This window comes from Hordeum vulgare, chromosome 7H (assembly GCF_904849725.1).
Source record: "Hordeum vulgare subsp. vulgare chromosome 7H, MorexV3_pseudomolecules_assembly, whole genome shotgun sequence".
NCBI classification, from domain to species: domain Eukaryota; kingdom Viridiplantae; phylum Streptophyta; class Magnoliopsida; order Poales; family Poaceae; genus Hordeum; species Hordeum vulgare.
This window is the reverse complement of record NC_058524.1, coordinates 496,425,709-496,437,329: the sequence shown is the minus strand read 5'-3', so window position 1 is coordinate 496,437,329 and position 11,621 is coordinate 496,425,709. Positions and strand designations below refer to the sequence as shown.

General features: G+C 41.0%; 1 protein-coding gene across 1 annotated transcript; it reads left to right on the top strand.

Annotated features, from left to right (window-relative positions):
- Positions 1 to 5,641: 5,641 nt before the first annotated feature.
- LOC123407454 (enoyl-[acyl-carrier-protein] reductase [NADH] 1, chloroplastic) lies at positions 5,642 to 10,093 on the top strand. Its single transcript, XM_045100590.1, has 13 exons — positions 5,642 to 5,853; positions 6,077 to 6,337; positions 7,338 to 7,447; positions 7,531 to 7,586; positions 7,697 to 7,781; positions 7,859 to 7,906; positions 8,310 to 8,384; positions 8,498 to 8,609; positions 9,073 to 9,124; positions 9,209 to 9,260; positions 9,358 to 9,415; positions 9,742 to 9,840; positions 9,951 to 10,093. The coding sequence occupies exons 2-13, from the start codon at positions 6,103 to 6,105 to the stop codon at positions 10,085 to 10,087; spliced, it is 1,119 nt and encodes a 372-aa protein (XP_044956525.1). The 5' UTR covers positions 5,642 to 5,853; positions 6,077 to 6,102; the 3' UTR covers positions 10,088 to 10,093.
- Positions 10,094 to 11,621: the final 1,528 nt, after the last annotated feature.

Below are 11,621 nucleotides of genomic sequence, written 5' to 3'. Positions count from 1 at the left end.
ACTTGGTTATAAATATACCCTTACAGACCTACACTTCGAAGTTCTTTATGTTGTACTGAATATTTTGGATGTGAGATTGTTTGATGCATGTCAAATAATTAACTTGCTAAGACTCTAGGTGATAATGGGGTTCTCTATGTGACACTAGAGTTGATTGATATTATCACATGGTGTTATGGTAGTACAATATGTAGGGCCATTTGTGACAGTTAGGAGTGGCTCAATAGATTGATTGGGAAGATAACTTTGAGGTGGTTTTGTTACATGCGATAATTCCATCTTATGTTCTTTGATATAGATAGGAACTCTCGAGTGATTCTTTATTGCACGTTAAGGGATTGTCTTTAATTCAATTATGTTAGTGATTTTGAGAGATTGAATTAGTAAAGTATGAAACCCTATGCCTTGTTTTCAAGCATTGCAATATGATACGTCTCCAACATATCGACACTATATGAAGTATTCATGCCATATTTACCTATGTTTACAGTACTTTTATATGGTTTTGATGCACTTTATATGATTTAATTAAAACTAAACCGAATTAACGCTATTTTCAACAGAATTACTGTGGTGGTGTTTTTTGTGCACAAAATAAAAGTTATCAGAATCGCCCAAAACTTTTTTGATGCTTTTTTTAGGAAATAAGAAATACCCGAGCGAGAAACTACCCAAGGGGGCCACCTATTGGTGCCAAGCCAACAGGGTGCGTCCACCCCTCTTGGCACACCCTGCTGGCTCGGGACCACCTCGTGGCTCCGGTTGACATGATTCGAATGCTCAAAAATCCTATATATATATAGAAGCCCTTAGAAATAAACCTAGAACTTCCACTCCGCCGCCGCAAGCCTGTGTATCAAATAAAATTCATCCGGAGCCCTATTCTGGCACCCTCCGGAGGGGGCAATCATCTCCGGAGGCCATCTTCATCATCTCGGTCATGTCCATGACAAGGAGGGAGTATTTCACCCTCGGGGTTGAGGGTATGTACAAGTAGCTATGTGATTTATCTCTCACTCACTCATGTTCTTGAGATGTCACGCTCTTGATGTATCATGAACTTTATTTTGTTCATAGGCATTGGGTGAATTTATCATAGATTGCAAAATAGAAATACACTCAATAAAAGAGCAGCTATCAAAATTAAAGTTTTTGCAATCCGAAAAAGTGGCTGCATCACTAGCTAAAGTTTTGACCTCTTCAATCCCACTTTTATCATTTTTTCAATAAGTTTTTCACCCTCCAAACCATGGGAATGCCCTCTAGCTAAAATCGAGTCTTCTTCAATTTCCTCATCATTAATTTTAAGATTTGTCAACATGGAATCAATAGAATAAACACCAATCATTTTAATCTCTTCATTTTTATGAAAGCAATCGGGAAACGCTCTTTCTAGAAATTCTCTTTTAGCTCTAAGCATAGCGGGTCTTTTCTTACTTTCATCTATGGAAACATATAAAGCTTTAGCTAATTCATTAATATCAACCTTAGGAAAAAATATTTATTCTTGAGATTTTCTACATCATGCAAAATTCTATCAATGCTTCTAGACATATCATCAATCTTACTTAACTTTTCTTCTATCGTACTATTGCAAGATTTTTATTGACAAATTCCTTAATATTACTCACAAGATCAGAGGGTATCCTAGCATTATTATTATGAGAATTACCATAGGAATTACCATAATTATTTGAAGAACTTCCAGGATACGGCCTAGGATTAAAATTGTTCCTATAAGCAAAGTTGTTTCGCGAGACAAAATTCACATCTACGAGATCATTATTTTTCTCAATCAAAGTAGACAAAGGCACATCATTAGGATCAATAGGAGCATGATTACTAGCAACCAATTTCATAAGAGCATCAACTTTATCATTCAAAGCATCAATTTCTTCAATACAATTAATCTTTTTACTAGTAGGAGCTCTTTTAGTATGACGTTGTGAATAATTAGCCATAATATTACCAAGCAATTTAGTATCATCACCCAAAGTAATTTCCGTAGAAGTACCACTTGCAGCGGAATCTAAAAGGTTTCTAGAAACAAAATTCAATCCCACATAAAAAAATTGTATGATCATCCACAAATTCAAACCATGAGTTGGGCAATTTCTTATCATCAATTTCATCCTTTCCCAAGATTGGGAAACATGCTCATGCCCAAGTTTTTTAAAATTCATAATTTGATTTCCAAGAGAAATAATTTTCATGGGAGGAATTTTTTTTGTGATAAAAGCATACGGAGCCCTATTCTGGCACCCTGATGGAGGGGGGAAGCCATCACTGGAGCCCACCTTCATCATCCCCGATGCCTCTGCGATGAGGAGGGAGTAGTTCACCCATGGGGTTGAGGGTATGTACGAGTAGCTATGTGTTTGATCTATCTCCCTTATGGTATTGATATGATACGCTCTTGATGTACCATGAGCTTTTTAAATATAGTTGGATCGTATGACGTTCTTACCTCTCTATCTCTATTGTGATGAATTGGGTCTTTCTCTCTCAAGTTCTTTATATTGGATTGAATATTTTGAATCTGAGATTGTTTGATGCATGTCAAATAATTAACTCGCTAAGACTCAAGGTGACAATGGAGTTCTCTAGGCGACATTAGAGATGATTGATAGAGATCATATGGTGTTATAGTAGTATGATCTCTAGGGCTATTCTTGACACTTAGGGGTGTCCCAACAGATTGATTGGAAAGATAACTCTGAGGTGGCTTTGCTACCTACAACAATTTCATTTTATGTTCTTCGATATAGATAGGAGTTCTCAAGTGATTCTTTATCGCATGTTGATGGAATCTTTACCAGATGCTACCTTGTTGTTTTTATTATTTTAGATTACAAAAATGTATATCTATTATACGTACTACACTTGTATCACCATCGTCTCTTCGCCGAACTAGTGCACCTATACAATTTATCATTGTCTTAGGTGTGTTCGGACACAAGATATTGCTTATATATAATTCCACGCTTATTTAAGAGAGACCATCTTCATCCTACACCTCCCACAGATTGATAAATCTTAAGTGATTCACTTGAGGGAAATTTGCTACTGTCCTACAAAGCTCTGCGCTTGGAGGTCCAAAAAGTCTACAAGAATAAAGTTGCATAGTATACATCGCTCTCTCTAGTATGATTTCTCACAACACCCCCTCGCTCGCAACGTTAGGGCCCTCCAAAAAACTTGCACCAACATTAATCTTGAAGAAATCTAAGTTGGGAGGTTGCCAAGGAACAAAATTCCTCTCATTACTAATGAGTTGTACCCCATCGACCACTTGCTTACCTTTTTTAATCACCTCTACCAACATGTTTGAATGACAAGACGAGAATGATGCCCAATAATTTCTGACAAAACTCACTGAGACCGAGATAGATTCATTCCCTTTACAAAAGATCAAGTCATTCCTCAAGTGCGGAGCTCTCAAAAACATGGATATTGTTTGCTCACGCACATACGAACTTAAACTAATCCAATAAAATAAGAAACGAATCCAGCCCTGAGCATTTTAAGATCTCTTCTCCGCTCCCTAAAGGTGATAAGGGAGAGAGACTTCGTCCCCCACACCCGCTGTGTCGAATAAGGTCCCTTCAAGCACTTCCTACTTTGACAATGTCGTATGCGATGAGGTTAGGTCTTATAGGGTTCACTTTGCATGTGGGGTCTCAAACTTCATCTCTGTCATGGTTGTGTGGTCTCCGATGCCAACATGAAGCATGTGAGAAATAGGTGGCTCTTGTAATGGTGATGATTTCTTCTTTACGCATTGCTTCGACACGTCCATGGTCTTGATGACCTTCCATCCATGATCAACAATGAAATACGACTTCGCCAAATAGAGAGGTTTGTGGGGGCATACCATCGCCCCTTCGAGGAGGAAGAACATGGTCGGAACCCAAAGGTTTTGATGTAATTTTATTTCTATAGTTTCTGCACTATTGGTTTGGTTAATAGATTTAAGATGTGTTTGTTTGTAACAACGGTGACATAAATGGTAAGGGAATCAACTTATGGTTGGACTGGGACGTAATGGGTTTTTTGATCATCCAGTTTGATTGTTGTTTTTCACGCGATGATGTTCTTTTCCACCCATGGTTTGTGCTCATGAGTCAGATTGAGGCGTCCACCACCAGCAGTGCCGACGAGTGAAGGAGATTGGCACCCACCACCAGTGCTGGCACTAAATCGGGGGAGACATCGGTGGCGGAGGTTCTGCTCGAGCCGTAATCATTCGCCAAATTTGTTTGAAGCTTTTCGCCGAGTAACACAATCTGTTTTCGATGGGGTTGAACGGTATCGGTTTTAAGTTGAGCTGTAATTTGTTTACGAGGTATGCGTTTACGGACTGAGTCAACCAAACATGTTTGGGAAACATTTCCCCCCGGCGCGCCGGCCCGAATCGTTCGGCCGGTCGCGCGCGGGTCGCGCTCGCTGGCAGGTGTATGCAGCAGTTTTTCGTAAAAATTGCTGCAACCGTGTATTTTTTTGTTACAAACGTTTTTCATGCAGCTTTTTTCTCGTGTGAATTTGTTGCAACCAGCGTTCATATTTTCTACAAGCGTTTTTTATTTACTAGATTTGTACAGTAAAAAAGTTGCATATACGTTTGGTTGCAATTCGAGTTCGTTGAATTTTTGCTACAACCGGCGTTTTGACGTTTGTTACAACCGTGTTATTTTTTGCTACAACCGGCATCATTTTTTGCTGCAACCGTTCACTGAAAAAGTTGCATACACGTCACGTAGATTTTTGCTACAACCGACGTTTAACTTTTGCTACCACGCATCATCTTCTTCGTTTTTTTGCTACGATCATGTAGATATTCGTTTTGCTATAATTAATTTTTTTGTTGCAACTGTTACGAAAAATGTTGCATAGCGTCGAAATTTGTTGCATGAAGATAAAAATGTTGCATGAAAAGATCTGACGGTCCCCGTGCAGATTGGGCGGTCAGCCTGCGACCAGCGCTAGTGCTCGCGCCGGCGCCTAGTACTCCCCAACATGTTTAGTCGAATCAGGTAATCGGTGTAATAATTGGATAAGAAAATCACTTTAGTTCAGCCGGATGATTTCTCGAGAAATCAGCTGCGTCCGTAGCGAGCCACGCGTTCGGGTTCCATATACCGTTGGTGCTACGTTGGAGCATCGCCGAAGTTGTAGTGGAGCAATGTCGGGCCGCCGGAAGCATAGTCGGGGCTGCAATGAAGCTTCGTCAAAGTTGCAATGAAGTTTCGCCAGCCGCCGTTGGTGTCGGGTCGGAGCTTCGCCGAGGCTGCAATGAAACTTCGTCGGACCCTGTCGATGCTGCGTTGGCGCTATGGCCGCGCCATACTGTTGCAATGAAGCTTTGTGGGGTGCCAGCCACGCTCCATTGAAGGTGTCGCTTGACCTGCTACTGCAGTTGCGTGGCTGCATCTAATGGCCACCAATACACTAATCTAACGGCTGGTTAGGCGGATGATTTTTCTAGAAAATCATGCGTCGTCATAGGATAACAGGTAAAAAATATCGAACCAAAACATATCCTTAGGGTCATTTTTTTATCGCTGGGACCTCCACTCCAGCGAGCGTTCGCCAACTAACATTATCGGAACAAAACAAAAAACGCAGAGGGCTCCCTCGGTTTCTCAGCTACTCCGGCGGTCTGGCCAAACCGAACCCTCTTCTCCCCCTCGGTCTCATCGAAAACCCCCTCGTCCCCTCCTCCCTATTACTCTCCCACCTGCTCTCCCCGCCGCTCCAGAATCGCCGCCACCTTGCTGCGCTCATCAACAGCACGCGCATCCCCTGTGCTCCCCCACCCAGATCCCTCCCTCACGCATTCCGTCTTCTCCCGAGGTAAGCCATCGCGTCCTACTACTTCACCTCCGCCCCCGATCTACGGAAACCCGCCTGCTGCCCTGCGCCGTTTGCCGGCTGGTTTCGCCCGGCGAGATCCTCCGGGCACGATCTGCGAGCTGGTCATCCATTTCCGGCCGGCGTCGCTGTTTCGGGCCAAGCCTATATCCTTGTCGCTAGATCCTTTCCTGCTGTGATGAATTTGTGGTGTTCTGCTGAACAGGCTGGTGGTAGCTGCTAGCACGGACGATGGCCCCTTGTGCAACTGCCGGCGCGCAGATGCTGGCCGCACGCCCCTGCGTCTCGGCCTCTCAGAGTATGCTCACCTCGAGGGCGGCCGTCTTGCGGATCAACCTGGCGCTCGGCGCTGGTAGCTTCGCGAGCTGTCCCAGGATCTCCTGCTCTAGGTCTCTTGGTTCTTGTGTCGCCGTAAGAGCGGTGTCAGGAGAAGGTAGCTCTTCTGGGCTGCCCATCGATCTTAGAGGTGAGCAGTGTCAGGAATGGTGGTAATTATGTTTGGTACTTCTATGCATGTGAAGAAAAAATATATATAATTCCACATCACATCCTGTTGTAATTCTGTTTTGGTTCTATCGGATCGTGGGATATTCGTAGAGATTTAGTGCACTGCTACTAGTTGATATCATTCACCTATTAGTATATGCCGCTCTCTTTCCTACGCAGTCAGGTTCATGCATACCATTTCAACTGATTGCTGAAATTCCATCCTTGGTTCATTATAAGTTTATTATAGTGCATAGGGGATGGTATTCGCTTAATTTGGAGTTTAGCGACATAGGCGTGCACTTGATAGATTTGAACCTTCTATTTAGACTAATTCGTTATGATCCTGATTTCTCTTATCGGCAACAACTGAAAAGTCGGTTTCTTGGGGACTGTATTATCGCTTGTTTGCCAAAATGGTGATAAATAAACCATGTTGCTCTAAATGACATTACCTGAAAGTTGGTTTTCAACTTACTACCCAGGGTACTCCAAAAGTTTATCCAAAATTAGCGGGGAGTTTCATAGTAACTCCATGTAGTTTTATTTGTTGGAGAATGGTGAACGTGAATGCATTTCCTTCAAATCCAATTTTTTTTTGTCACTAGCGTTTGCATAATTTTTTACTGCTTGCTGAGACGGAGGCATGATCCAGTTAACAGTAATTGTACCTGTCTTGTCATTTGGCACATTATTGGATACTGATCACAGTATCACACCATCTGTCGCCTAAACAAATCCTGTTATGGTAGTCGCATGGATTGCGGACATTATGAAAATGATGTAAATATGTTTAGAGCAGGTCCATTTAATATTACTGTTTTTGCATATTACAAATATGGAATGGTGCTCATGCTCTCGTACTAGAAAAAAACTAAGAACGTGTGTAACTCATTAATTTTTGGAAAAATAGATTTGATAGATAGCATGAAACCTTTTCATTTACTACACTATTTTCTCGTCCAACTGTGATATTTCAGGGAAAAGAGCATTTATTGCTGGGGTTGCTGATGATAACGGCTATGGCTGGGCAATTGCAAAGGCTCTTGCCGCAGCTGGGGCTGAAATTCTTGTTGGTACATGGGTGCCTGTATGTTGATCTGACCCTTGTGTCCATCATATTGAAAGCTTTTTGTTGATGAATTGTCTCATGCATAATTGTACCTTTGATAGGCACTTAACATATTCGAGACAAGCCTGAGGCGTGGAAAGTTTGACGAATCACGGAAGTCTGTACTATAGTTCTGGATAGTTTCCATCAATTTCTAGTTTTAGTCGGTGCACCATATATTTCTAAACACTTAACGTTTTACAGTTGACTAATTTGCTGTTGGTACAGGCTGCCTGATGGATCTCTTATGGAGATTGTTAAAGTCTATCCACTGGATGCTGTCTATGATTCCCCGGAGGATGTTCCTGAAGATGTAAAGCTCTATTTTTTCTATGTCCTTGTTTAATTCTAGAATGGCTTTCTGATGAACATTGTATTTCACTATGTTAGGTCAAAACAAACAAAAGGTATGCAGGATCGTCAAATTGGACTGTGAAGGTATGTCTATGAAACCATCCCCATCATATAACTACCTAGTTTTTGAATTTGCTTCAAAACAACATCATGCACAATATTGTTAAGGCTAGTAGTGTAACAGTGAGTGCATGTTAGGACTACAAGGGACACAATTATAACTATCTCTACTATATCATGTAAACCTCACTCCTTCCAAAATCAACGCTGTTGCATGTACCTTGAATTTGAGGTGGTAAGGGCAGTAACGTATAAGTGGTATTTTTGTGGTAGCTAGGGCCATACTTCTTGTAGTAATATATATATTAGTCCTTTGGGACTCATTGCAATGCATGTTCCACTTCTGGCGTCTCTCCCAATTTAACAAATACGATCCGTTCTGTAACATCATGAGTTTGACTAATATATGAATCTGCTCTTTTGACAGGAAGCTGCCGAATTAGTTAAGAAGGAATATGGCAGCATTGACATTCTTGTGCATTCTCTTGCTAATGGTCCTGAGGTAGCCTCTCCGTATCTTTTTTACATTTGTGTTTGCGCACGCACGCGCATGACATTGTACTCAATATTTTTGTAGCACCTTCACTGAAAAATCACCTAACTTTATGCTTGAAGGTTACAAAACCTTTGCTGGAAACCTCAAGAAGTGGTTATCTTGCTGCAATTTCAGCATCCAGTTATTCCTTTGTTTCTTTACTTAAGCATTTCCTTCCTATTATGAATCCAGGTAATGTACATCCCTTGAGTACCATACTAGTATTCATATAGTTACTTTCCATACTGTATTTTTCACTGTACAAATCCAACTACCATTCTATTTAATTTCAGACCTTTTCATGCTTTATTTTTGTTTCAAATTTGGTTCTACCCTCTATAATGAATCCTGATGCAGCAAGTACCAACCTCTGTGGTACAACTTATAGTGCACATGACATGTTGGCATAAAATCCACTTTTCTAGGATCAAACCTTCTTTTCCTGCTAGTTGTCTTGTCTTAGCTTTAGTTTGCCTGTGAATCATAGTGGAAATGCTGTTAGCTTGTTAAACATTCCACATTTGCATGGAACTTGGTGCTGAAAAGTTCTTTGACCATTTATTAACTGTGCTCAGCTTAATAAAATAATGTGTGTTCGGACAGAACCGCATGGCCATTATGTTTGCACTGCCTCATGTGTTAAAATGTTTTGCAGGTGGTGCTAGTATCTCGCTAACATATATTGCATCTGAAAGGACAATTCCTGGGTAATATTTCTTGGAAGATTTATGGAGATAAGCTAAATTTCAAGCTATCTTTGCTTGTGATTTTTTTTAATGTTTTTTGCTTAGATATGGCGGTGGCATGAGTTCAGCTAAAGCAGCTCTTGAGAGTGATACAAAAGTAGGATTATCTCTATGATAATAGTGCACATTTTTTTAATGAGGTCTCTGTTTTGCATTATTAATACTAATTTTGGCTTTTCGTCAAATTGATGTAGGTACTTGCTTTTGAAGCTGGACGCAAAGGCAAAATCCGAGTGAACACCATATCTGCAGGTATCCTTCTTCGAAAGAAACACTGTTTCCGACAGCTGACTCATCTTGGAGGAAAGCTAGCAGAATAAATGAGTTCACTTAAATTGCATCTCTTACAATTTAGTTACTACCTAAGAAACCAATCAATATTTTTTGGATGTTTGCTCAAGCCATTTAAACATGTCATAGTTACATTACTGGTCTGTGGTATTCTGCTTTGTTTGGCTTTTACGTCCCTTGAATATACCATCTACATAGTCTTCACTAATTATATGGCTTTAACAGTTCAGCAATACTTGCAAGTGTATCAAATTTGCTTTATTGTGCTTTATTGGATGCATATGTAGGTCCTCTGGGAAGCAGAGCCGCCAAGGCAATTGGATTCATTGAGAAGATGATCGAGTACTCTTATGTCAACGCACCATTGCAGAAGGAGCTTCTGGCAGGTTAAAAAAAATCTTGTCTACATATAATTCACTGAGGCCTTCCTTTGTTTTATTTTCGAAACTTTTCTCTAATAAATGATATCTTATAAGAATGTTGGCATGTTGAACAGATGAAGTCGGGAATACGGCAGCATTTCTGGTGTCTCCTTTGGCTTCTGCCATCACTGGCTCGACTGTTTACGTCGACAATGGACTTAACACCATGGGTCTTGCAGTTGACAGCCCCACGGTATCTTCGTTGTTGTGATTCTGGTAGGTGGACCTATTTTCCTGATTCACCGCGGCTTGATTGTGTTGAATAAAGAGCTTAGTTAGTTAGTACTGTAAGAGGCTCTTACTAGAGCTGAGGGCAGGAGAAAAAAGAGGGGATGGCTGTTGAAATTGACCTTTTAAGCAGCCCAGCACCACCTCTTTGGCCCATTTGTAATGTTGCTATCTCGAATGTTGTTGTTGCTGATACTGTGTTCAGTGTGGCCGATTGGCGCCTCAACAAACTGTGTTATATATACATCAGAAATCGTGTTTACCCTTCAAAAAAATAGATCAGAAATCGTGTTCAGGAAATAAAGCAGGCTTGGTTGGGATCGTACTATACTAGATGTATGCGCCGTATGGGTGAGACAGGGTCAATCCTGCACAGAATCCGCTCTCTTGAATTCTGCTTTGTACTTGCACTGATTCGGTTAGATCAAAGGTCAATGCTGACCGGATGCTCCTCATGCCTGACCGGCCGCCTCCCAAGCCATCTGATCCAATTCAATTGTAAAATTTAGAGTATCCAATAGTTGCAACATGAAAATTAACTTGCAATATGTTACTCTATGTACACAACGTCGTTGCAATGTTCTGTCCGTGGTGCATTAAAAAAGCGTGCACAAAACATTGTAAGGTTTCAAGTAGGGATGTAGACGGCCATCACGCATAAACACTATATTAGTTCAAACTAAGCTAAATTTGATTGGAAGAATTATAATTAATTTAAGATATTTTGACTTAGAAGCGGGGCGGGTCGGGTCCCGCTCCACATCCCTTACTTTCAAGCATGCATATGCAAAAAAAAGCGAAGACATTCTACGTATGCAACAAATAAGAGTGAATTCCGTTTTTAACCCTTATTTTGACATTTTTGACACCAATTACCCCATTTAACGAAATTTCATCCATTTTATCTTATTTAGCAAAAATTCCGCCGCAGTTTACCTTGTTTAAAATTTTGTGAACGTTCTGATGGAAAGGTTTCAGTTGTGAGGTCCTCAGAGCTTCTTCCTACCGGGCATGCCACATCAATGATCTTTTCAAGCCTATTTTTCTTCATGTTGAACCGGTCCTCAAAGCTTCTTCCTACCGGGCCGGTCCGATATAATCGCACAAGAGCATGTCGTTTCCGTTACCGGTCAATGCATAAGTCAAGTTTAGAAAGGTGACATGTATACATGTGATCTTCTAATAATCATCTTAATTATGTCTGAATCAAACGCCTCATCGTCCAATGCATTAGTGAGGAAAATATCAGAGTATGCAAGTTGCTATGATAGTGATAGTCAAAGTCATGTGAAATATGGTACGAATTGGGCCATAGATCCGCCATCAACTGAGCACAACATGGTTGGGCTTGCTATGTCGCCAAAATAGTAAGGACAACTGAGCACAACCTGATGGTGTCACGTACATGTTCACGCTGACGTCGATGAGCTTGACGGAGCCGTTAGATTCCATGGGGCTATATCTTGCCTTGATGTCGCAGCCATGCTATCCTACTCGAGGAGGTATGAAATCGCGCC

Excerpts from the sequence above, each read along its gene's own strand:
- LOC123407454 (XM_045100590.1), top strand. The coding sequence starts at position 6,103 with ATGGCCCCTTGTGCAACTGCCGGCGCGCAGATGCTGGCCGCACGCCCC. Across the intron at positions 6,338-7,337 it reads GCTGCCCATCGATCTTAGAG|GGAAAAGAGCATTTATTGCT; the intron begins GTGAGCAGTGTC and ends GTGATATTTCAG. Across the intron at positions 9,261-9,357 it reads CTCTTGAGAGTGATACAAAA|GTACTTGCTTTTGAAGCTGG; the intron begins GTAGGATTATCT and ends AAATTGATGTAG.